This window comes from Coregonus clupeaformis, chromosome 9, assembly GCF_020615455.1.
Source record: "Coregonus clupeaformis isolate EN_2021a chromosome 9, ASM2061545v1, whole genome shotgun sequence".
Classification (NCBI taxonomy): domain Eukaryota; kingdom Metazoa; phylum Chordata; class Actinopteri; order Salmoniformes; family Salmonidae; genus Coregonus; species Coregonus clupeaformis.
Genome location: NC_059200.1, coordinates 38,105,771 through 38,131,702, shown reverse-complemented (window position 1 = coordinate 38,131,702; position 25,932 = coordinate 38,105,771). Strand labels below are relative to the sequence as shown.

At 43.5% G+C, this 25,932-nt stretch overlaps 1 protein-coding gene across 1 annotated transcript; it reads right to left on the bottom strand.

Moving 5' to 3' along the window:
• Positions 1-777: 777 nt before the first annotated feature.
• On the bottom strand, positions 778-22,715 carry LOC121537595 (transmembrane protein 248). The gene is made up of 7 exons (XM_041845186.2): positions 21,986-22,715; positions 15,926-16,084; positions 15,358-15,625; positions 13,237-13,387; positions 8,425-8,608; positions 3,609-3,755; positions 778-3,111 (listed from the first exon to the last, which is right to left on the bottom strand). Exons 1-7 carry the CDS (start codon positions 21,986-21,988, stop codon positions 3,091-3,093), a joined length of 933 nt encoding a protein of 310 aa, XP_041701120.1. The 5' UTR covers positions 21,989-22,715; the 3' UTR covers positions 778-3,090.
• Between the last annotated feature and the right edge of the window lie 3,217 nt (positions 22,716-25,932).

Sequence of the window (25,932 nt, the reverse complement as noted above, 5' to 3'; positions counted from 1 at the left end):
TCTTGGTTTCATCAGACCAGAGAATCTTGTTTCTCATGGTCCAAGAGTCCTTTCGGCAAACTCTAAGCCGGCCGTCATGTGCCTTTTACTGAGGAGTGGCTTCCATCTGACCACTCTACCATAAAGGCCTGATTGGTGGAGTGCTGCAGAGAAGGTTGTCCTTCTGGAAGGTTCTCCCATCTCCACAGAGGAACTCTGAAGCTCTGTCAGAGTGACCATCGGGTTCTTGGTCACCTCCCTGACCAAGGCCCTTCTCCCCCGATTGCTCAGTTTGGCCGGGTGGCCATCTCTAGGAAGTCTTGGTGGTTCCAAAGTTCTTCCATTTAAGAATGATGGAGGCCACTGTGTTCTTGGGGACCTTCAATACTACAGACATTTTTTGGTACCCTTCCCCAGATCTGTGCCTCGACACAATCCTGTCTCGGAGCTCTATGGACAATTCCTTCGACCTCATAGCTTGGTATTTGCTCTGACATGCACTGTCAACTGTGGGACCTTATATAGACAGGCGTGTGCCTTTCCAAATCATGTCCAATAAATTGAATTTACCACAGGTGGACTCCAATCAAGTTGTAGAAACATCAAGGATGGTCAACGGAAACAGGATGCACCGGAGCTCAATTTCAACAGTCATAGCAAATTTTCTGAACACTTAAGTAAATAAGGTGTTTTTTTTTTTAAATGTGCAAACATTTCTAAAAATCTGTTTTCACCTTGTCATTATGGGGTATTGTGTGTAGATTGATGAGGAAAAATGTTTATTTAATCAATTTTAGAATAAGGACGTAACGTGACAAAATGTGGAAAAAGTCAAGGGGTCTGAATACTTTCCGAATGCACTGTATATACATCTACTTGTAGAACAAAAACAACCATGTAATATTAATATTAAGACAATCTTTCAAATGGGCAGGCATTTCTCACAGGGACGAAAAGGACAACATGATAGGTAGGAAATGATAGGCATTTCAATTCATGGTTGCTGAGCTTAAAACTTAATGCTTCACTTTTCATCTTTCTCTTAATTCATATCACCCTAGGACACTGCCCTTACTATGTATTGAAGTGACACACTACAATGTTTTCAAAATGCAATATATTCAGCCCTGACTGTGAACGCACTAGACCAGGGGTGTCAATATCATTTAGCCTCATGGGCGGTATTCGGCCTTCACTGAGGGCTGTAGGCCCGCACTGAAAATTGGTTACATTTCCTCGCAGTCCCAAAGAAATCAGAAATAAATAGTCCTCTATGCATAATTTTTTTGAATTGTCGACGCTCCCTGACTACCTAGCTTTCATTTCGGTGATTGTGATCAAGCTAGACAGATTAAAGAGACTGCATAAATGTAATATATATATATATAATTTCTATACAGTTCCGATTTAGTGTCCGTTTAAAAAAAACCTCAAACCAACGATTTCAATGCTGCCCGCAGGCAGTTTGAGTAAAACTAAATACAAATAAAATAACATTTAAACCGCCCGTATGTTTGACACCTAAACCAGACAAAAAGGATATGGGTGCACCTACAGCTGCATACTCTCAACCATGAAGATTTATGAACTTCAGAACTATCAAGACAGAGAAGATAGTGGGATTATGCAGTGCTATGGAGAGGAGAAGCATGTATTGTATGCCACACTCAGTTAACTACTGTAGGAAAACCAAGGTTGACAGCACCCTTAAAACCCATTTCAAACTCGAAAACCATTTCTCAAAATGATAAAAGGGATCAATTCAATCACACGCAAATGAAACAAAGCAAGAAGCTAGGACTGTACTGACTTGTCTTTTGATAAATTGACAGATGGAAAAATAAGGAATTTCAAAATGTAACTTACTGCAACAAAAAACAATGAGAATACTGTTCTGCCCCCCCAAAAAATCGAAATTAAAGTTTGAGGTAAAGGCTGACAAAACAACTAAAAAAAAGGTACATCACATTTCAAAATGATTGGAATTTCTTTTTTTACATTTGATTATCATAGTTGTAATGCAGCGTCGCTGTTGTAAATGGTGTTGCTTTTAAAAAGTACATTCAGTAAGTGTATCAATAACGGAACGAATTGAAATACAATTTTAAAAACAGAGGTAAATCAAAATAAATTATTTGTTGCCAGTGAAGCACTTTGTCATATACTGTAAATCACTCCACTATTACACACACACTTTTCCATCCCCAGAACACATATTAAAACATAAATAACAGAATGCTTAAAATAGAGCACAACCAATTATTAACATGCATACCAGTCATCAGCATACTAAATTCAAGGAAAAAGGGCATTTTTTCTGCTATGTATGACAAGCTTTGATGTCAGCAGCATCACGCAAGCTTGACTTGAAGCAACAAGCTCATCTTATTGGAAGAAAGTAGGACTAAAACAAAAATATGGTTGTAAAAGGAGGAAGATGGAGTTTGACATTTGCACCATATTGTGGCAACCAATTTTCCAGAAGTCCACTTGACATAGCTGGGACTCTTGTCAGTTAAAAAGTAACTTCCAGGTGCTATAAAAGGCTTGTAGCCTCCAACACTCCTGAGGCGAGTAAGCCTGCTTTTTCCTTCAACACACACACACCATTGCAGGACTATCAGAATGCAAGCAAGAATAAACCACTCAAGAACACACAAGCGAATGATGAAGACAGAGGGAAGAGAAAGGCAGAGAAATCATATGTCAGTGTGACGACGGCCCGATGTTCGAGGTAACCAAAGGCTTTTCACCATAAACAACACATGGAGTTCACAGGATTTCCCTGATGATTATGCGGGAGGTGACAATCTCGCATCAGGACTTTTTGCTCTGATGATATTGCATTTGAGTTGTCACCAATGGCACAGGGGTTTCAGGCAAACTGTTTCTGTAATGAATTGAAGAGTTCCTACAAATATTTACACAGTAGATACAGGCACTTATATAATTTGTCTTTGGTTGGAGTGACCCAACATTGCAGAGAAATGCATTCACAGAGCTTTGCACCCCTGTATTTTTTTCAGGGTTCAGTAGGCAACTGGAAATGTTTTCTTCTTCTACCTTCTCCTCGGCTATAGTTCAGTTATGGTGGAGATCCTAGAGTTCTTCTTACCCCTCTGACAAGGCCACCTGAGGAGAGAAAAATGAAATTCATGCCACTGCAGAATCATCCCTCTAACCTACTAGTCCGTCACAGCGTGCAAATAAGAACCCCGGGGATGTTATCCTGAATAACAAAGTGTTGTGGAAATTCCATACTGAGCCAAGTCAACTGTAAAAACAGGAACAACCAGATTTTCATAGTGCGCAGGCATTTCAGGAATGCTCTGTCATGGATACGGACATCAGACACCTGGAAATCAGTGTTTTCAGATGGTGAACAAAACAAGGCTAGACATTGTTACCTGAGAGACTTGTCTGAGCTAGATCTTTTCACAATGCCTGTAATGCGATATCAAAGGCGTATAGCTGTGTTTTGCTGTATATTGCATTTTTCGCGCCGGGGTTTAGTTTCCCCTAGATATAGATCTAGGATTAGCTTCCCCTTCCCCAAACTTTAACCATTAGTGAGGAAAATGCTAAACTGACCCAAGATCAGTCTAAGGCCAACTTCACCCTACACCTACCTTTTCAGGGCAGAAGTCGTGATTGGTTGTTGTCCGTACTTTCCCTGGCCGGCCCTTGATGACAGCATAACAGAACATGGTGATGACCATCACAAAGAGGAAGTAGCTGGTGTGCATTAGGTGCAGGTTGATGAGCGAGCGGTCGTCCTGCAAAGAGAGCCAAATATCCTTAGCGCCAGGTAAACACTTTCTCATTAAGGACGTCAAATAGTGTACTTGGAAACTGGCCATTTCATCTATCACAAAAGCCAACAAAACCCCCATGCATCGTTCCTGTCATTTCAAATATAAAGAATGTTTTAGAAAAACTGGTTAGTAACTGAATAATCATACTGCTCCCCTAGGACAAATCAGGTTAAAGTCAAATGTAATTGAATTGCAAATAGTGTAATATTGCAAAAGCACATTAGTCTTTAGAACCATATTAACTAATGTGCACTTGGGGTTTTAGATTTACAGTTGCCATTTTGAATGCATAACATTTAATTGGAGAGAAAACACAAGAAGAAAAAAAAAAAATCACTCATTCATGATATATGAAGTACTCAAATGAAATATATATATATATATATATACACACACACACACAGTGGGGAAAAAAAGTATTTAGTCAGCCACCAATTGTGCAAGTTCTCCCACTTAAAAAGATGAGAGGCCTGTAATTGTCATCATAGGTACACGTCAACTATGACAGACAAAATGAGGAAAAAAAATCCAGTAAATCACATTGTAGGATTTTTAATGAATTTATTTGCAAATTATGGTGGAAAATAAGTATTTGGTCAATAACAAAAGTTTCTCAATACTTTGTTATATACCCTTTGTTGGCAATGACACAGGTCAAACGTTTTCTGTAAGTCTTCACAAGGTTTTCACACACTGTTGCTGGTATTTTGGCCCATTCCTCCATGCAGATCTCCTCTAGAGCAGTGATGTTTTGGGGCTGTCGCTGGGCAACACGGACTTTCAACTCCCCCAAAGATTTTCTATGGGGTTGAGATCTGGAGACTGGCTAGGCCACTCCAGGACCTTGAAATGCTTCTTACGAAGCCACTCCTTCGTTGCCCGGGCGGTGTGTTTGGGATCATTGTCATGCTGAAAGACCCAGCCACGTTTCATCTTCAATGCCCTTGCTGATGGAAGGAGGTTTTCACTCAAAATCTCACGATACATGGCCCCATTCATTCTTTCCTTTACACGGATCAGTCGTCCTGGTCCCTTTGCAGAAAAACAGCCCCAAAGCATGATGTTTCCACCCCCATGCTTCACAGTAGGTATGGTGTTCTTTGGATGCAACTCAGCATTCTTTGTCCTCCAAACACGACGAGTTGAGTTTTTACCAAAAAGTTCTATTTTGGTTTCATCTGACCATATGACATTCTCCCAATCCTCTTCTGGATCATACAAATGCACTCTAGCAAACTTCAGACGGGCCTGGACATATACTGGCTTAAGCAGGGGGACACGTCTGGCACTGCAGGATTTGAGTCCCTAGCGGCGTAGTGTGTTACTGATGGTAGGCTTTGTTACTTTGGTCCCAGCTCTCTGCAGGTCATTCACTAGGTCCCCCCGTGTGGTTCTGGGATTTTTGCTCACCGTTCTTGTGATCATTTTGACCCCACGGGGTGAGATCTTGCGATCGAGGGAGATTATCAGTGGTCTTGTATGTCTTCCATTTCCTAATAATTGCTCCCACAGTTGATTTCTTCAAACCAAGCTGCTTACCTATTGCAGATTCAGTCTTTCCAGCCTGGTGCAGGTCTACAATTTTGTTTCTGGTGTCCTTTGACAGCTCTTTGGTCTTGGCCATAGTGGAGTTTGGAGTGTGACTGTTTGAAGTTGTGGACAGGTGACTTTTATACTGATAACAAGTTCAAACAGGTGCCATTAATACAGGTAACGAGTGGAGGACAGAGGAGCCTCTTAAAGAAGAAGTTACAGGTCTGTGAGAGCCAGAAATCTTGCTTGTTTGTAGGTGACCAAATACTTATTTTCCACCATAATTTGCAAATAAATTCATTTAAAATCCTACAATGTGATTTTCTGGATTTTTTTCTTCTCAATTTGTCTGTCATAGTTGACGTGTACCTATGATGAAAATTACAGGCCTCTCTCATCTTTTTAAGTGGGAGAACTTGCACAATTGGTGGCTGACTAAATACTTTTTTCCCCACTGTACATGTACATACATACAAATATATACATATACATACATATATACATACACACATACAAAAGGCCCGCACTGGAAAGGATTGTGCGCAGTTAACTATTGTCCAACAGATCACAACAATGCCAAATGTATAACCATTACAGATAAATCCTAAATTGCCCCATAAACACACATACACACAGAGTAAAAAAGTGCCAATTAAGATTAATTTATTGAAACCGTAATATCAACTCATATTATATCGTGGAACACAATCTTCAAAAAGGCAGTAACCTCAGCATTACCTTTTTTTTTTGTAGAAGCCTATGGCTGTGCAATGGCATAGCCTTGTTTTGTTAACTTAGCAGACAAGACCCTCTAATTTCCCAAACCCTTATCACAGTCAGGACACAATTTTATAGTAAAAAAATATTTAATATAACAGAATGAAATAGAACAACATATTTTTCCAAATGAAAAAAGTTGCCAGTGCAAATCGATGCACATTTCTTGTCTATAAGTTATTTTCAAAGAGTGATAATTTGAAACGGTGCTCAATTTGGAGAGTTTAAATAATTGTATGGGTTACAAACCAAAATCTATCTTCTTTTCGATATGGAGACGTTCAATTTAGTTTATTCTGCCTATTCTTTGGAATTTTAAAAATGGATGAACAATTCCACATTGATCACTGCATGGTGATGAATTATGGCCACGACTTCTGTTTGGTGAGTAGGCATATGCTTAATGATTCTGATGATAATACACTGTCTTTATCAAACTAATGTTTTTGTTTTTTTTCAGTGTGGAACCTGTCTATGTTTAGGGGGATTCTAGCTTAGGCTAACCAATTCTAAATGGCACTAGCAGTTCGCAAAGTAGCTTAAGCGGAAAACAGACGGGACACAATTATTCCAAAACTGCAGCTTGTTGTTGTTACAAATGTTCCTACTTCATATCAACCAGTCCATTTTGAATTTGTGATAAAGGAATGTAGCTTGTGTATCCCATCAGTTAGATATGTTTTTATAGCAATTTATTTCTGTAGGCCTAACGGGAGCTTGTGTGTGCACTCAGCACACGTGTTGGGAGCGGTCAGAACGCAATTGAGTGAATGAGACAAGGACGGGAAAGGGAATTTAGGGAGAAGAACGAGAATTTAGGGAGAAAAACAGTGTGATGCTTGGCTTGGTTTCTTTTTTGTTGTGCCCCTCAAATGCACATGTACAAATGGAACACCAGAGTCAAAGCAAATTAAAGTTTACTTCAAGACAACATTTCACTTGCCCGTTTGGGCAGCCACAAAGCACATTCCACTCAATCATTTTACAGTATTATAATTATATTTTATCGCTGGTTAAAGCTCGAGCTTTGACGTCCGTTTGAGTACTCAATTACTTATGCCAATCCCTAATATGAAGTCATGTAGTCATAATAAAACAAGACTAGAGCCTATGTTCAAGCCAGTCCTTGTCTTCTTCTTGAAGGACTCATTTTGATCATCACGTACACTACCGTTCAAAGGTTTGGGGTCACTTAGAAATTGTTGTTTTCGAAAGAAAAGCAATTTTTTGGTCCATTAAAATAACATCAAATTGATCAGAAATACATTGTTAATGTTGTAAATGGCTATTGTATCTGTAAACTGCTGATTTTTAATGGAATATCTACATAGGCGTACAGAGGCCCATTATCAGCAACCATCCCAGAGTCACCTCTTCACTGTTGACGTTGAGACTGGTGTTTTGCGGGTACTATTTAATGAAGCTGCCAGTTGAGGACCTGTGAGGCGACTGTTTCTCAAACTAGACACTAATGTATTTGTCCTCTTGCTCAGTTGTGCACCGGGGCCTCCCACTCCTCTTTCCATTCTGGTTAGAGCCAGTTTGCGCTGTTCTGTGAAGGGAGTAGTACACAGTGTTGTACGAGATCTTCAGTTTCTTGGCAATTTCTCACATGGAAAAGCATTAATTTCTCAGAACAAGAATAGACTGACGAGTTTCAGAAGAAAGTTCATTTTGAGCCTGTAATCGAACCCACAATTGCTGATGCTCCAAATACTCAACTAGTCTCAAGAAGGCCAGTTTTATTGTTTCTTTAAATCAGCACAACAGTTTTCAGCTGTGCTAACATAATTGCAAAAGGGTTTTCTAATGATCAATTTTCCTTTAAAAATGATCAACTTGGATTAGCAAACACTACGTGCCATTGAAACACAGGACTCATGGTTGTTGATAATGGGCCTCTGTATGCCTATGTAGATATTCCATTTATTTATTTTTTAATCTGCCATTTCCAGCTACAATAGCCATTTACAACATTAACAATGTCTACACTGTATTTCTGATCAATTTGATGTTATTTTAATGGACAAAAAATTGATTTTCTCTCGAAAACAAGGACATTTCTAAGTGACCCCACATTTTTGAGCGGTAGTGTACATAAAGTTGTTTTCCACTGTAGAAACACACACACCTCAAATTTAAGGCTCCATTCAAAAAAACAAAAAAACATTTTAAACCCTCAGCCAGGTCACCCACAGATACATGCTGTGTCTGAACTGGCACCCATATGGCTCTTGTCAAAAGAAGTGCACTTTATAGAGCATACAGTGCCATTTGGGACATAAAGTACCACTGCTGCAGACAGTGGCTGCTGACTCACGTCTGGCACGATGACAGTCAGCTTGGGGTTGAGGGCGTGGTACACCTTCCCGATGGCTCCTTTGTAACACCAGAAAGGGTTGTAGTCCTGCGTGTACTTGGTGTCCGAGTCGCGAGCCGTGGTGAAGATCTTGTACCAGGACGTGGCGTTGCTGTACGTCTCTGGGATGCAGTGGGGCGGCTGCCTGGAAGGCAACATTTAATACACTTTAATACCGGGCCCTGTTCCATTCTATTTTGTTACGGTCAGGTTACGGGGTCATGGAAAATCTCTGGGTCCTGCGTTAAGACTATTCTGTTTGGACCATGACGTTTTGCACCAATGCTTAGTATTGAGTTTGATAAAGCTCAATTTAATACAAATGTAGCCTTGGACCGTAGGACAACTGATATTCCATTTGTTTCCGTTAATACATGGAGTAGTAGCCAGCCAAATAGAAAAAGTAGCCAGCCAGGGAGTTACAGACTGGGGGTGGGGTTCAGCAAAAAATTGCAGGACGAGCTCTATTTCGGTGGCCTCTGGTACATTCTAATGCCTTGATTCCATCCAAAATACACAGCTAAATTATTGAATACTCTTAACAACTTTAACTCCCAGATTGGTAAAATTAGTTGTGGTATTGAGTAGAAAGACATTACTTTACAATTAAAATTACTATCCTCCCGGCCGGCTCGGTCCTCCCCTCCAGCTCCGTGGCTTGATGACTCATTGCGAGCTCACAGAACAGAGCTCCGGGCAGCGGAGCGGAAATGGAAGAAAACTAAACTCCCTGCCGACCTGGCATCTTTTCACTCCCTCCTCTCTACATTTTCTTCATCTGTTTCTGCTGCTAAGGCCACCTTCTACCACTCTAAATTCCAAGCATCTGCCTCTAACCCTAGGAAGCTCTTTGCCACATTTTCCTCCCTCCTGAATCGGTTGACAACTCCGCTGTGTCCTCCTCCCAGAGTGCGAAGAGCCTAGGCGTGACCCTGGACAACACCCTGTCGTTCTCCGCCAACATCAAGGCGGTGACCCGCTCCTGCAGGTTCATGCTCTACAACATTCGGAGAGTGCGACCCTGCCTTACACAGGAAGCGGCGCAGGTCCTGGTCCAGGCACTTGTCATCTCCCGTCTGGACTACTGCAACTCGCTGTTGGCTGGCCTCCCTGCCTGTGCCATTAAACCCCTACAACTCATCCAGAATGCCGCAGCCCGTCTGGTGTTCAACCTTCCCAAGTTCTCTCACGTCACCCCCTCCTCCGCACACTCCACTGGCTTCCAGTTGAAGCTCGCATCCGCTACAAGACCATGGTGCTTGCCTATGGAGCAGTGAGGGGAACGGCACCTCTGTACCTTCAGGCTCTGATCAGTCCCTACACCCAAACGAGGGCATTGCGTTCATCCACCTCTGGCCTGCTGGCTCCCCTTCCTCTGCGGAAGCATAGCTCCCGCTCAGCCCAGTCAAAACTGTTCGCTGCTCTGGCACCCCAATGGTGGAACAAGCTCCCTCACGACGCCAGGACAGCGGAGTCACTCACCACCTTCCGGAGACATTTGAAACCCCACCTCTTTAAGGAATACCTGGGATAGGATAAAGTATTCCTTCTAACCCCCCCCAAATTGTAAAGTGGTTATCCCACTGGCTATAGGGTGAACGCACCAATTTGTGAGTCGCTCTGGCTAAGAGCGTCTGCTAAATGACGTTAATGTGCCCTTGAGCAAGGCACTTAACCCTAATTGCTCCTGTAAGTCGCTCTGGATAAGAGCGTCTGCTAAATGACTAAAATGTAAATGTAATGTAAAATGTATGCATTTAGTGTGGTCTTAGTTGTTTTGAATATGGTCTATATGATCAGAGGGCTATAATACAAAGCAGGTTCAATAAGCTGGCCAGCTAACTTTTATAAATAGTCAGAAATAATAGTTGATTTTCCGGTTCATTAAAAAAAGCTAAACTAAGATATGTGAATGCCCATTTCAAGCTTATCTTTCTAAAAAAATATAAAAGTTATTTCAGAATATTTAGGCTAATTATCTGCCTAACTCCTTGAACCTGCTTTGTAGTATACCCCTCTGGTATATTTTCTAAGTAAGAACCTTTAACATTAAACCAGTCTTCTGAGATTAGTCATATTTACAGTTTTACTGCAAGATATGAATTGCCACAATTATGTTTGTTCTTCAAATTATGTATTTTATTGGCTCTGCTGCTGTGGACACTGGTTTCCTTACCCTATGTGTAATTTTGTAATTTGGGTGAACTGTCCCTTTAACAGTTTGGCCTGTCAATCAATCACTGTGGGTGGGATTGTCAGGGGAGGGGGCAGGATGTTTGTGAGTCAGAGTTGGTAGGGTTTCAGACCTGTCAATCAATCACTGTGGGTGGGATTGTCAGGGGAGGGGGCAGGATGTTTGTGAGTCAGAGTTGGTAGGGTTTCAGACCTGTCAATCAATCACTGTGGGTGGGACTTTGAGAGAAGGCGGTAGATTACTAATCTAGTCAGTGTACTAATGTGTCTAGTGTACTCTATCAATTTGAATTTATTGTGGCAAAAGCTAAATCTAGTCTACTCTTTCAATTTAGTTTGTTGCAAAACCCTTAGAAAACAAATGGTTGTAAACGGTTGTTCTGTCAAGTAAACATGGATTCCCATTGAGAAACAATATAAAGATTGCAGGAAAATTGTTTTTTAAATGCTGAATTCGACACCTTTTATAAAACTAGTCAACACTTGCTGTTCAGTCGTCAATCAAAGCACAGTAAATAGCCTATGCGCCCAGACTGAGGTTGTATAGGCTTATGAAACACGCAAAAGAAAAACGGGAATGTGACAAAAAACTATAATTATGTGGATTTCAACTCTCGTTACCACTTACAGTGCATTCGGAAAGTATTCAAACCCCTTGACTTTTTCCACATTTTCTTAGGTTACAGCCTTATTCTAAAATGGATTAAATAAAAAAATTTCCCCCTCAATCTACACACAACACCCCATAATGACAAAGCGAAAACAGGTTAAGAAATGTTGTAAAAAACAAAAACAAAAACTTTTTTACATAAGTATTCAGACCCTTTGCTATGAAACTCGAAATTGAGCTCAGGTGCAACCTGTTTCAATTGATCATCCTTGAGATATTTCTACCACTTGATTGGTCCACCTGTGGTAAATTCAATTGATTGGACATGATTTGGAAAGGCACAAACCTGTCTATACAAGGTCCCACAGTTGACAGTGCACGTCAGAGCGAAAACCAAGGCATGAGGTCGAAGGAATTGTCCATAGAGCTCCGAGACAGGATTGTGTCGAGACACAGATCTGGGGAAGGGTACCAAACATTTCTGCAGCATTGAAGGTCCCCAAGAACACAGTGGCCTCCATCATTCCTAAATGGAAGCAGTTTGTAACCACCAAGACTCTTCCTAAAGCCGGCCACACTGAGCAATTTGGGGAGAAGGGCCTTGGTCAGGGAGGTGACCAAGAACCCGATGGTCACTCTGACAGAGCTTCAGAGTTCCTCTGTGGAGATGGGAGAACCTTCCAGAAGAACAACCATCTCTGTAGCACTTCACCAATCAGGCCTTTATGGTAGAGTGGCCAGACGGAAGCCACTCCTCAGTAACAGGCACATGACAGCCTGCTTGGAGTTTCCCAAATGGACTCTCAGACCATGAGAACCAAGATTGAATTCTTTGGCCTGAATGCCAAGAGTCACGTCTGGAGGAAACCTGGCACCATCCCTACGGTGAAGCATTGTGGTGTCAGCATCATGCTATGGGGGTGTTTTTCAGCGGCAGGGATTGGGAGACTAGTCAGGATCGAGGGAAAGATGAACGGAGCAAAGTACAGAGAGATCCTTGATGAAAACCTGCTCCAGAGCGCTCAGGACCTCAGACTGGGGCGAAGGTTCACCTTCCAACAGAGCAATGACTCTAAGCACACAGCCAAGATAACTCAGGAGTGGCTTCGGGACAAGTATCTGAAGGTCCTTGAGTGGCACAGCCAGAGCACGGACTTGAACCCGATCGAACATCTCTGGAGAGAGATGAAAAGAACTGTGCAGCGACGCTCCCCATCCAACCTGACAGAGCTTGAGAGGATCTGCAGAGAAGATTGGGAGAAACTCCCCAAATACAGGTGTGCCAAGCTTGTAGCGTCATACCTAAGAAGACTCAAGGCTGTAATCGCTGCCAAAGATGCTTCAAAGTACTGAGTAAAGGGTCTGAATACTCATGTAAATGTGATTTCAGTTATTTATTTTTATACATTCGCAAAAATGTATAAAAACCTGTTATTGCTTTGTCATTATGGGGTATTGTTTGTAGATTGATGGAGGGGAAAAAACGATTTAATCTATTTTAGAATAAGACTGTAAGGCGCCTGTCCTTTCAATAGATCACTAGAAGACTCATATCGTTCATTCTAACGGGAGAAGGCCATACAGATTTTTCTGACCAGCAAATTGAAACGTTTAAATGAAAAGAAGCCTGGTTGATTTATGAAGTGGAACAAGTAGCCAGCTTACAATGAGTCTCAACTGCTATTTAGCCGATGGCCGAAAACACTAATATTCTACTAACAGTGTGCACTTAGTTATCACGATGTTACTGACGTGAGGTTATTCACAGTCATGAGCAATTGACTGATACCCATCAGTCTTATTCCAATGTCAAAAGTCATTTTAATATTTCACTCCACGTACTACAATACTTCCTACATTCAAGTCCAGCATTGACTTTCAAATACAGGCCTAGTCATGAAATAATGAAACAAAGATACAGATAATTGAGTATATGGATGCATTGCAATTCACGGCTCAGTGGCACTCACACTGTGACAGGGAAGACGTTGCTGGCAGCAGTGACGGTCATACAGGTGCTAAACACCACTTGCTCACAGTGGCCGTGCAGCACGCACTCGTCAGAATTCCATGACGCCGGCAGCGTGAATGTGATGTTCATCTCCTCATGAGCTTCCCTGCCTTTGAGGAAACACACACGGGCACACATACATTTATAAGTACTCTGACAAGTACTCTCCCGAGTGGCGCAGGGGTCTAAGGCACTGCATCGCAGTGCTAGAGGCGTCACTACAGATCCGGGTTCGATCCCAGGCAGTGTCGCAGCCGGCCGCGACCGGGAGACACATGAGGCGGCGCACTATTGGCCCAGTGTCATTTGGGGAGGGTTTGGCCTGCCAGGATGTCCTTGTCCCATCGCGCTCTAGCGACTCCTGTGGCGTGCCGGGCATATTGCACGCTGACACGGTCGCCAGTTGTACAGTGTTTCCTCCGACACATTGGTGCGGCTGGCTTCCGGGTTAAGCGAGCAGTGTGTCAAGAAGCAGTGTGGCTTGGCAGGTTCGTGTTTCGGAGAACGCATGGCTCTCGACCTTTGCTTCTCCCGAGTCCGTACGGGAGTTGCAGCGATGGGACAAGACTAACTACCAACTGGATATCACGAAATTGGGGAGAAAAAAGGGTAAAATGTAATTTTAAATAACAATAATACTCACAGGTAAAACAGCTTCACGGTTGGTAATGTAAAGATTGTGCAAGTTACATGAGCTCCACTGTAAGGAATATGACTTAACATCTGCCCTGCAACAGCCCATATACCCTCCAGCAATATATCTGTCAATCAATTCACATGTAAAGTACATTTCTGGGAAAAAAACACTGACTGCAAACATACATATTGAAACAGTCAGACAGCTTTGAGACTGGCCTGCTATGCCCATTCAAATACTAGCATACAGGTGATATGCATGGAGAAGGCATTTGGCTGGTGCCCTTTCTCATAATCCTTATGTGAAAAAGGTGAATATACATAGACAATGGCAGTGTCCGAAAACCAATACTTGCGTCCTAAATAGTAGGCCGTTTAAGAGTATACGACATTTGAAAAATCTAGTACACTTAAAATGCCCAGATGTCATATTCATTTTAGTTTTGACAACAGCTGATCAATTAGATATGGGGATGCGCTACAGTCATTAACGAATAGCGGGAAACAACGCAATCGCGCATGACGCATTTTAAGTATGCAAAAATATAATGTTTTATAGTATTAGAATTTTCAAAAATCAAGTATGGTTTAAATGCCAGGATGTAATACGAATTTCGGCTCTTCATCTAGTAAAATTCGATGCACACTTTTACACAAAGCATTGGAAGAGGTGGGCTGTGAGCGATAAACCCTAGTTCTCTTCAAGTAGTCAAATAACAAAACTAGGCTACTTAACTGGGAAGATACCAAATAGCGAAGCTTCTGCGGTGGTGTTCAAATGTAGGCTAAGTAGGTGATCACGAGTAGCCTATTGCATCGTAGGTTACATCTTTGAAAAGAGAAGTCTTCAGAAGAAAAAAAAATGTTTTACCCAAAGTGGATTTCTGTTCTCACTGAAAAGTGTTTCTTCTTCTCTTGGCCTTTGGCAGAGCTTTTAAACTAAATACTAAATCATCTTTTGATTTCTGAATGTGTCGGCACCAGGTACTCGGGATGTGGCTGCGTTATGTCATGTTAATCATGCCTTTTGATTTGAACATATGGATTGTTTTAGTTTTGTAGTCTAGGCTACCTATTTAAATATATGGATCAAGCCTTTGCAGTCATTCTGATCTCGTTCCCAAAGATCAGTGCTTTAGTTTATTATGTTGCTGTCCAGCGGTTCTGAATTTGCGATGCACCCGACTGTCCACTTTTTCTGTGCAATAGCCTTTTGATTTGAAAAGTTTGTGTGTATTAGACTGCCCCACCTACTCAGCCAGTCAGGAGCCGCTACTGCGTTGCGGCCCGTGGCATACTTCTTACTAAATGGTACGTGCTAAATATTACGCGACGATGAGTACATAGTATGCAGTTTAAGTATGTAGTATGCTAGTATGGGTATTCGGACACATCTACCGTACCATATTTAGGAAGTAGGGACTAAAGCAGCAAGTGGACTCACCGGCCAGGCCGACCTGCCCCCCCAGCACGGTGGCGTAGAGGTGGGTGATGTTGCGCGAGTAGCCCCCGAAGGGCCTCAGTGGGTCCAGGGTGAGGGTGATGGGCACAGAAATGTTGATGGGGCCCGGATCCTCCAGCAGCAGCGGGGCCTGGCTGCTGGTCACCATGCTCTCCGGCGTGGTTGACTCATTCAGGCTGTGCTTGAGCGTCTCGTTCTCCGACACGCAGAAGTCTATCTCGTTGAAGCGCAGCAGGAAGGTGTTCCAATCCTGGAAAATAATGAGAGGGGACAGAGTCATACATCCATCTGTGGTTCTGGTCTTGAATAGCAAAGTGTATGGCTGTTGACTATTTTTGAAAGTAATCATCACCAATAGTATGGTTAAGTTAATTGTGATGATCACGTCACAATTCATTAAATGAGCTTTGCTAAATGAGCCAATAACTTTGATGTATGGACAGCCAGGTATAGTTCAGCTTCAGGAATCCTCCTGCTCCATGGGTTTTGTCTGTGTTCCTATAATAACGCCAACTTTGATGTACCAGTGGGAGGCGAGTATCCCTCCTACCTCAGTCATCTCTGGGGATTTGATCGCCTTGATCTTAAAGAAGTAGCCGATGGTGAGGAAGGCAATGGCCACGGTGCTGACGCTGACCATAACGATGACCAGCGGTGGGCGGTTATTGATGTAGCTCCTCAGGTTCTCCAGAGGATTCAACAAGTACACCTGCACACAGACATAAGCAATGCATGCTTAATTTGATTTCACTGAGCCTCAGGCTCACACAATGCAAGGTCTCAAATGGTCAAGGTTGATGAAAAGTGTAACAAAGACGGCAAACAACGGACACAAACACTCAATGGCATTTGCTGTGTGCCAACTGGAGAAAATAATGAGCTCGAGATACAGAAGTGCTTTTCACGGCTCGAGAAACATATTGCTGCAAAGAGGGAAGAAACAGTATTAGAGCTTGCCATCCGTGTCAGCCAATGAACTAGTTAAATGGTGTGAGGTAATGAGAATGCCTACTTCCCTTATTCATCAAAGAAATGAACACACATCTGATATATACAGTGAGGGAAAAAAGTATTTGATCCCCTGCTGATTTGGTACGTTTGCCCACTGACAAAGACATGATCAGTCTATAATTTTAATGGTAGGTTTATTTGAACAGTGAGAGACAGAATAACAACAACAAAAATCCAGAAAAACGCATGTCAAAAATGTTCTAAATTGATTTGCATTTTAATGAGGGAAATAAGTATTTGACCCCTCTGCAAAACATGACTTAGTACTTGGTGGAAAAACTCTTGTTGGCAATCACAGAGGTCAGACGTTTCTTGTAGTTGGCCACCAGGTTTGCACACATCTCAGGAGGGATTTTGTCCCACTCCTCTTTGCAGATCTTCTCCAAGTCATTAAGGTTTCGAGCCTGACGTTTGGCAACCTTCAGCTCCCTCCACAGATTTTCTATGGGATTAAGGTCTGGAGACTGGCTGGGCCACTCCAGGACCTTAATGTGCTTCTTCTTGAGCCACTCCTATGTTGCCTTGGCCATGTGTTTTGGGTCATTGTCATGCTGGAATACCCATCCATGACCCATTTTCAATGCCCTGGCTGAGGGAAGGAGGTTCTCACCCAAGATTTGACGGTACATGGCGCCGTCCATCGTCCCTTTGATGCGGTGAAGTTGTCCTGTTCCCTTAGCATAAAAACACCCCCAAAGCATAATGTTTCCACCTCCATGTTTGACGGTGGGGATGGTGTTCTTGGGGTCATAGGCAGCATTCCTCCTCCTCCAAACACGGCGAGTTGAGTTGATGACAAAGAGCTCCATTTTGGTCTCATCTGACCACAACACTTTCACCCAGTTCTCCTCTGAATCATTCAGATGTTCATTGGCAAACTTCAGACGGGCCTGTATGTGTGCTTTCTTGAGCAGGGGGACCTTGCGGGCGCTGCAGGATTTCAGTCCTTCACGGCGTAGTGTGTTGCCAATTGTTTTCTTGGTGACTATGGTCCCAGCTGCCTTGAGATCATTGACAAGATCCTCCCGTGTAGTTCTGGGCTGATTCCTCACCGTTCTCATGATCATTGCAACTCCACGAGGTGAGATCTTGCATGGAGCCCCAGGCCGAGGGAGATTGACAGTTATTTTGTGTTTCTTCCATTTCAGAATAATCGCACCAACTGTTGTCACCTTCTCACCAAGCTGCTTGGCGATGGTCTTGTAGCCCATTCCAGCCTTGTATAGGTCTACAATCTCGTCCCTGACATCCTTGGAGAGCTCTTTGGTCTTGGCCATGGTGGAGAGTTTGGAATCTGATTGATTGATTGCTTCTGTGGACAGGTGTCTTTTATACAGGTAACAAACTGAGATTAGGAGCATAATCTCAGCTCGTTACCTGTATAAAAAGACACCTGGGAGCCAGAAATCTTTCTGATTGAGAGGGGGTCAAATACTTATTTCCCTCATTAAAATGCAAATCAATTTATAACATTTTTGACATGCGTTTTTCTGGATTTTGTTGTTGTTATTCTGTCTCTCACTGTTCAAATAAACCTACCATTAAAATTATAGACTGATTATTTATTTGTCAGTGGGCAAACGTACAAAATCAGCAGGGGATCAAATACTTATTTCCGTCACTGTAACTCCATAGTGAAATGAGTAAATCACTTGGCCCTCAACAGGGCTGCCAAACCACTATGCATGTTGCCAAAGAGAAACTACTGTGCTGCTTCCCCCTTCTTTGCATACAGGGACAATTGTTGCCTGAAAGTCAAGCTTACACTAAATGGGGTGCCATGCAACCTTGCATAAGACCCTAAAGACAAGGGATGCTGCTGTTGAAACATGTTGCACACACTTTGATTGTTGTTGTTTATTAGGGCCTCTTTTACCCTCATCACAGGCTGCTTGTTGACTTGCCAGAAGATTCCGCCCTACCGTTACGCTTGTTTGCATTGAGCTGCACTGGGGTCAGAACGCAATCATGGTTACAATAAGACACCGTGGAGCTGGCACAATATATGGGTCGTAAAATGTACCTCAATGCAGGGATGGGATATGCCACTGCACAAATTGTACCTTTATCCACACAGCTCCATCGAGAAGATTGAACTACTTCTAGTTTTCCCGGAAACTGCACTTTTCGCCCTCATGCTAGCTAGTATTAGCCACAGCAGCCATTATGGAATGGCAAATCGCGTTGAACAAAGGAGCCAATTGGCTGACACTGCCATTTCAAAATGGCTGCGGTTGCTACTGCTAGGTAGCATGAGGACGAAAAGGGCAGTTTTCTGGGAAAACTAGCAGTAGGTCAATCTTCTTAATGGTGCATTGTGGACAAAGGTCAAATTTAAAGTACAACATTGACGTACGTTTTCCGACCCATTTGTCACGCTGGCTCCACAGTGTCTTAATGTAACCATGATTGCGTTCCGACCCCAGTTCAAACAAGCGTAACGGCAGGGTCGGTATCTTCTGGCAACTTGTTGGTAAGGTCTTCGGGATCCAATTTGACAGAATTAAGCCTAAGCAGTGGTAGGCAACCCTGGAATACCAGGTGTGCTGAATTTTGTCAAATCACTGAACTGATAAATTAGCTCAGTTGGTCTGGTGTAGAGCCTAGTTGGGACAAAATCCTGCAGTACCTGCGGCACTCCAGGAACAGGGTTGCCTGGCCTAAAGGAATGACTGGCACACCAATCTACCTTGGTACAATTCTAGTTGAGCTGGTTTACATAGCCAACTAGTTCCCTATGCCAAGTAAAGTAACGAGCTAAATAGCTAGGAAGTAATTAGCCCAAGAATATACTGAATAGGCTAGGAAGTAGCTAGCTAGTACTGAATGGGCTAGGAAGTAGCTTGCCTGGAAACCCCTTTGTTGAATTGCAAAGAATTCTACGTCGGGCAGAAATTAGCATTTGAATCAGGTAAGTTCTCTCTCACGACGTCTACAAGCCAGAATGTTGAATAAAATTATATTTTAACGTAGTTTACCGGTTGTCCGTGCGGTTGGTCCTTTTGGCGGTATGATTTTTTTGTTTGTTTGTTTTTTGTCATTTAGCAGACGCTCTTATCCAGAGCGACTTACAGTTAGTGAGTGCATACATTTGTTTCATACTGGCCCCCCCGTGGGAATCGAACCCACAACCCTGGCGTTGCAAGCGCCATGCAAGCGCCATGCTCTACCAACTGTGCTAGGAATGGGAGACAATATATCCACTGGAAAGTATAATTACATCAACTTTACAAAGCGCTGGTAGTGCATTCAGATTTGTATCACCTGAAGTACACCAACAAGATAAAAGTACATGCAGAAGATCATGCATGAAAAAAAAATATATTTGCATGCTTCAGGTGATAGAAATCTGAATGCATTACCAGCACTTTGAGAAGTTGATGCAATTACACTTTCCTGTGGATATATGGTCTCCCATTCCTACCGCCAAAAGGACCAACCACATGGACTACTGGTAAAGTATGTTGAAATATCATTTTATTCAACATTCTGGCTTGTAGAGGTCACGAGAGGAAACTTTCCTGATTCAAACGCTCATTTCTGCAAGACGTAGAATTCTATGCAATTCAATGTCGGGTTTATAGGCAAGGAATTAGCTAGCTAGTTAGTTAGATGGTTGCTATATTTAAAGTGGAACTGACAGCAATTTAGCAACATGAAATCTTATTCAAATCTGTTCATATACACCCCCAGGAAGAATGAAACTTTTTGGGGGGGACAAGCGAGCACTTAGATATGGTCATTTTAATGTTTTCATAAATTCTTAGAATATTTGGGAATTACGTATACTAAGGCATTTGTGAAAATTCTACAGCAATGTAGAGTGGGAAAGCAGCTGTGGGTTTGGACAATTATTAGACACTGCTGTAAATAAAACCTAATAAAATCGGCCTCCTCCAGGACCAGAGTCTACACAGACCGGTGCACCATAGCCAACCAGAGCTACAGTAGGCCTTTATGCGAACAAGCCATTTGCAACACAAGCCTGCCATCATTCACTTTTTTTTTTTTTTTCACTTTGAACTGGACTGTGTGTTTACAGGCAGTTGCAACAGCACGACTTTAGATCAGGAATGGATTTCTGCAAATATGTCAATACCACGGGAGTCCTCTTACATTAGGGAACTTTACAGTCCTATTGATCAAACAACCATGAAAAGGTAGGCTCTTTCTCCCTCAGCACATCAACAACAAGATCAACTACTAATGCTAGCCAGAGCAAGGAACATTAGATAAACCCTCAAACTTTTTCAGCTAGCTGGCCGTCAAAATTGTACTGATAAACGATGGGGAATTGTAGCCTACTCGTCCTTTTGCAGCGTGCCTGCAACCAAACACCCAAGCTAACTGGCTAGTAAAGTTGGCTAGCTCACTAGCTAGCTACTTCCAGACATAAATGAGAGCTGGTTAGATAGGCTGTTTACATGTTATCTAGAGCGTTCGTGACTATTATTTTGCCTGCTATGTTTACTAACACTGGTCATATTCATCCTGTGTCGCGCGTTCGTAAATTAATCGGTTATTCTACGCTCTGGCACACTCAGACGAGAGTGTTCTGAAATCTGAGTAGATAGCCAGAGTGAATTTGTGATACAAGAAATATGCTAACTGGATAAGTCATTCAAGTTCGTGCTAGTCAACCAAATGACACCTGCATATCTAGCTGTGTATAGCCACCGAAAAACGATATGAGTGGATAAAGTCAGTCACTCACCCACTCCTCCAATGACAGGACATCCTCCTAGCAACTAGCTAGCTAACGCGCTAGGCTCCGTGTTTTTAGCTTTCTACATAAATATATACGTTAGCCTATTAGCCACGTTATGACTGACTTGTGATCATTGCCCTTGCTAGTTTCATTGTATTGACATTCCCAGCCTTTGTTACATTCGTCAGTTTTCCCAAAAAATATTGAGTCATTGAACCAGTGCATCCCGAATGGAGGCAACAAATAACATACCAGGCCAGCTGTGATTTACAACCTGATAGTAATATCTTTTAGACTACCAATCCATTTATTGGTGAATTATATTAATCATGCATTGATCTGCATCCATATATTCTGCCAACAATGCTTTAGTGTGCGTCATGGAATGTTGAGTCGAATATAACCTATTTTTAAAACCTCTTATAAAGTTGGTTTAGTAGCATAAACTGGGATTGTGATATTTTTGACTGATATGATTGTCTGTTTTTCATTGCTGTAAAGTAGTTTAAACGCTGTCAGTTCCACTTTAAAAAGAAAATACGCAGACAGTAGCTAGCGAATTCAAAATGACCTGCGTCGATGTGAGTATGACTATATAGCTAGATATGGCTGTAATTAGTTAACGTTAGCTAATAAATGCAATAAATAAATGACAAGACACTGGTAAGATTTTAGTTAGCTGGTCTGCTAGCTAACCAGCTAGGTAAACAGCTAACTAACGTTAGCTAGCCAGCTAGCCAAATAGCTAGCTAAACCGAAAACAAGTATTAGTTAACATTAGCTATCTAGACTATAATAAAAGGCATGAACAAATAACGTGGGGGTGCATGGAGATATAAAACATATGTTAATGATAGATAAGTTATCTATTTAAAAAATAAATAAACTCACCATTTTCTCAATATGATTGTGTGCCTTCGCTGGCTAGCAAGCGCTACTCGCTAGCGTAGTGTCTACAAATGGGCGCCTTGATCACACCGACAGTGTTTGTGCAAAATTTTACGCAGCATCATCTGGATAGGTGTGCAACAAAAGTTCAACATTCACCTTCTGCTACCATTTCTGTCCACCCGTTAACGCATAGTTTGAAGCATACGTTCGATAAATCCAATGTATGTACCACACAGAACGCACTACAACTGCCTCTGCAACGCAATGCTGGAAGGCAAACGCAGCGTTCCATTGGATTTGAACGTACTTCTGGTGTGTTCAAAGCGTCTTCTTCTTCTTTGGAGTTTAACATTTCAGTAATCTAGCAGACGGCTCTTATCCAGAGCGATTTACAGTTAGTGAGTGCACACTTTCTTTCATACTGGATGCCAACGGCGGTTGGCATCTAATATGTTGCATTACCGCCCCAACTGGACTATAATATTAATCCAGTATACTTTGTAATACAAAATGGGAAAATACCAGTTGTGTAAAGTAACGAAATATTCGTTTTTTTGGGTATCTGTACTTTACTTTACTATTTATATTTCTGTCGACTTTTACTTCACTACATATATGTTTTTTTAAAGTATACTTTTAATCCGATACATTTCCCCTGACACCTTCATTACTCGCTACAAAATCAATCTGAAGCTGGAAGGAAAAAATGCGAGTCGGCACACTCATGGGTGAACTTGTTAAGCAATGCAGCAGGCGACGACATGCAGAGTTCTTCTTCTTCTTCTTCTTCTTCTTCTTCAGTGGGGTTTATCGGCGGTTGGAATCCAACGTTATGGGGCATTACCGCCACCTACTGTACTGGAGTGTGGGCCAGGGAGAAACTAAATTACATTTACATTTACATTTACGTCATTTAGCAGACGCTCTTATCCAGAGCGACTTACAAATTGGTGCATTCACCTTATAGCCAGTGGGATAACCACTTTACAATATGTTATTATTTTTTTTATTTTTTTTTGGGGGGGGGGGGTAGAAGGATTACTTTATCCTATCCCAGGTATTCCTTAAAGAGGTGGGGTTTCAAATGTCTCCGGAAGGTGGTGAGTGACTCCGCTGTCCTGGCGTCGTGAGGGAGCTTGTTCCACCATTGGGGTGCCAGAGCAGCGAACAGTTTTGACTGGGCTGAGCGGGAACTATGCTTCCGCAGAGGAAGGGGAGCCATCAGGCCAGAGGTGGATGAACGCAATGCCCTCGTTTGGGTGTAGGGACTGATCAGAGCCTGAAGGTACAGAGGTGCCGATCCCCTCACAGCTCCATAGGCAAGCACCATGGTCTTGTAACAGATGCGAGCTTCAACTGGAAGCCAGTGGAGTGTGCGGAGGAGCGGGGTGACGTGAGAGAACTTGGGAAGGTTGAACACCAGACGGGCTGCGGCATTCTGGATGAGTTGTAGGGGTTTAATGGCACAGGCAGGGAGCCCAGCCAACAGCGAGTTGCAGTAATCCAGACGGGAGATGACAAGTGCCTGGATTAGGACCTGTGCCGCTTCCTGTGTAAGGCAGGGTCGTACTCTCCGAATGTTGTAGAGCATGAACCTGCAGGATCGGGTCACCGCCTTGATGTTAGCGGAGAACGACAGGGTGTTGTCCAGGGTCACGCCAAGGCTCTTCGCACTCTGGGAGGAGGACACAACGGAGTTGTCAACCGTGATGGCGAGATCATGGAACGGGCAGTCCTTCCCCGGGAGGAAGAGCAGCTCCGTCTTGCCAGGGTTCAGCTTGAGGTGGTGATCCGTCATCCATACTGATATGTCTGCCAGACATGCAGAGATGCGATTCGCCACCTGGTTATCAGAAGGGGAAAGGAGAAGATTAGTTGTGTATCGTCAGCGTAGCAATGATAGGAGAGGCCATGTGAGGATATGACAGAGCCAAGTGACTTGGTGTATAGGGAGAATAGGAGAGGGCCTAGAACTGAGCCCTGGGGGACACCAGTGGTGAGAGCACGTGGTGCGGAGACAGCTTCTCGCCACGCCACTTGGTAGGAGCGACCGGTCAGGTAGGACGCAATCCAGGAGTGAGCCGCGCAGGAGATGCCCAGCTCGGAGAGGGTGGAGAGGAGGATCTGATGGTTCACAGTATCAAAGGCAGCAGACAGGTCTAGAAGGACAAGAGCATAGGAGAGAGAGTTAGCTTTAGCAGTGCGGAGAGCCTCCGTGACACAGAGAAGAGCAGTCTCAGTTGAATGACCAGTCCTGAAACCTGACTGGTTTGGATCAAGAAGGTCATTCTGAGAAAGATAGCAAGAGAGTTGGCTAAAGACGGCACGCTCAATAGTTTTGGAAAGAAAAGAAAGAAGGGATACTGGTCTGTAGTTGTTGACATCAGTGGGATCGAGTGTTGGTTTTTTGAGAAGGGGTGCAACTCTCGCTCTCTTGAAGACGGAAGGGACACAGCCAGCGGTCAAGGATGAGTTGATCAGCGAGGTGAGGTAGGGGAGAAGGTCACCGGAGATGGTCTGGAGAAGAGAGGAGGAGATGGGGTCAAGCGGGCAGGTTGTTGGGCGGCCTGCAGTCACAAGTCGCAGGATTTTATCTGGAGAGAGAGGGGAGAAAGAAGTCAAAGCATAGGGTAGGGCAGTGTGAGCAGGACCAGCAGTGTCATTAGACTTAACAAACGAGGATCGGATGTCGTCAACCTTCTTTTCAAAGTGGTTGACGAAGTCATCCACAAAGAGAGAGGAGGGGAGGGGGGATTCAGCAGGGAGGAGAATGTGGCAAAGAGCTTCCTAGGGTTAGAGGCAGATGCTTGGAATTTAGAGTGGTAGAAAGTGGCCTTAGCAGCAGAAACAGATGAAGAAAATGTAGAGAGGAGGGAGTGAAAAGATGCCAGGTCGGCAGGGAGTTTAGTTTTCTTCCATTTCCGCTCCGCTGCCCGGAGCTCTGTTCTGTGAGCTCGCAATGAGTCATCAAGCCACGGAGCTGGAGGGGAGGACCGAGCCGGCCGGGAGGATAGGGGACACAGAGAGTCAAAGGATGCAGAAAGGGAGGAGAGGAGGGTTGAGGAGGCAGAATCAGGAGATTGGAGGGAGAAGGATTGAGCAGAGGGAAGAGATGATAGGATGGAAGAGGAGAGAGTAGTGGGAGAGAGAGAGCGAAGGTTGCGGCGGCGCATTACCATCTGTGTAGGGGGCAGAGTGAGTAGTGTTGGAGGAGAGCGAGAGAGAAAAGGATACAAAGTAGTGGTCGGAGACATGGAGGGGAGTTGCAGTGAGATTAGTAGAAGAGCAGCATCTAGTAAAGATGAGGTCAAGCGTATTGCCTGCCTTGTGAGTAGGGGGGGACGGTGAGAGGGTGAGGTCAAAAGAGGAGAGGAGTGGAAAGAAGGAGGCAGAGAGAAATGAGTCAAATGTAGACGTAGGGAGGTTGAAATCCCCCAGAACTGTGAGGGGTGAGCCATCCTCAGGAAAGGAACTTATCAAGGCGTCAAGCTCATAGATGACAAGGATTGAGAATGTCCACTTGGGAGAGATGAGGATTCCTGTGCCACCACCCCTCTGACCAGATGCTCTCGGGGTATGCGAGAACACATGGTCAGACGAGGAGAGAGCAGTAGGAGTAGCAGTGTTTTCAGTGGTAATCCATGTTTCCGTCAGCGCCAGGAAGTCGAGGGACTGGAGGTTAGCATAGGCTGGGATGAAGTCAGCCTTGTTGGCAGCAGAACGGCAGTTCCAGAGGCTGCCTGAGACCTGGAACTCCAGGTGTGGGGTGCGTGCAGGGACCACCAGGTTAGAGAGGCAGCAGCCACGCGGTGTGAGGCGTTTGTGTAGCCTGTGCGGAGAGGAGAGAACAGGGATAGGCAGAGGCATAGTTGACAGGCTGTAGCAAATGGCTACAATAATGCAGAGGAGATCGGAATGAAATGAACTAAACATCTGGGAAAGGAGAG

What these genes read in the sequence shown, in the direction of transcription:
- LOC121537595 (XM_041845186.2), bottom strand. An exon ending in GGGGCAGGTCGGCCTGGCCG is followed by an intron (nt 13,388 to 15,357) that starts GTGAGTCCACTT and finishes GTTTCCTCAAAG; the next exon opens with GCAGGGAAGCTCATGAGGAG. An exon ending in AACGTCTTCCCTGTCACAGT is followed by an intron (nt 8,609 to 13,236) that starts GTGAGTGCCACT and finishes GTTGCCTTCCAG; the next exon opens with GCAGCCGCCCCACTGCATCC.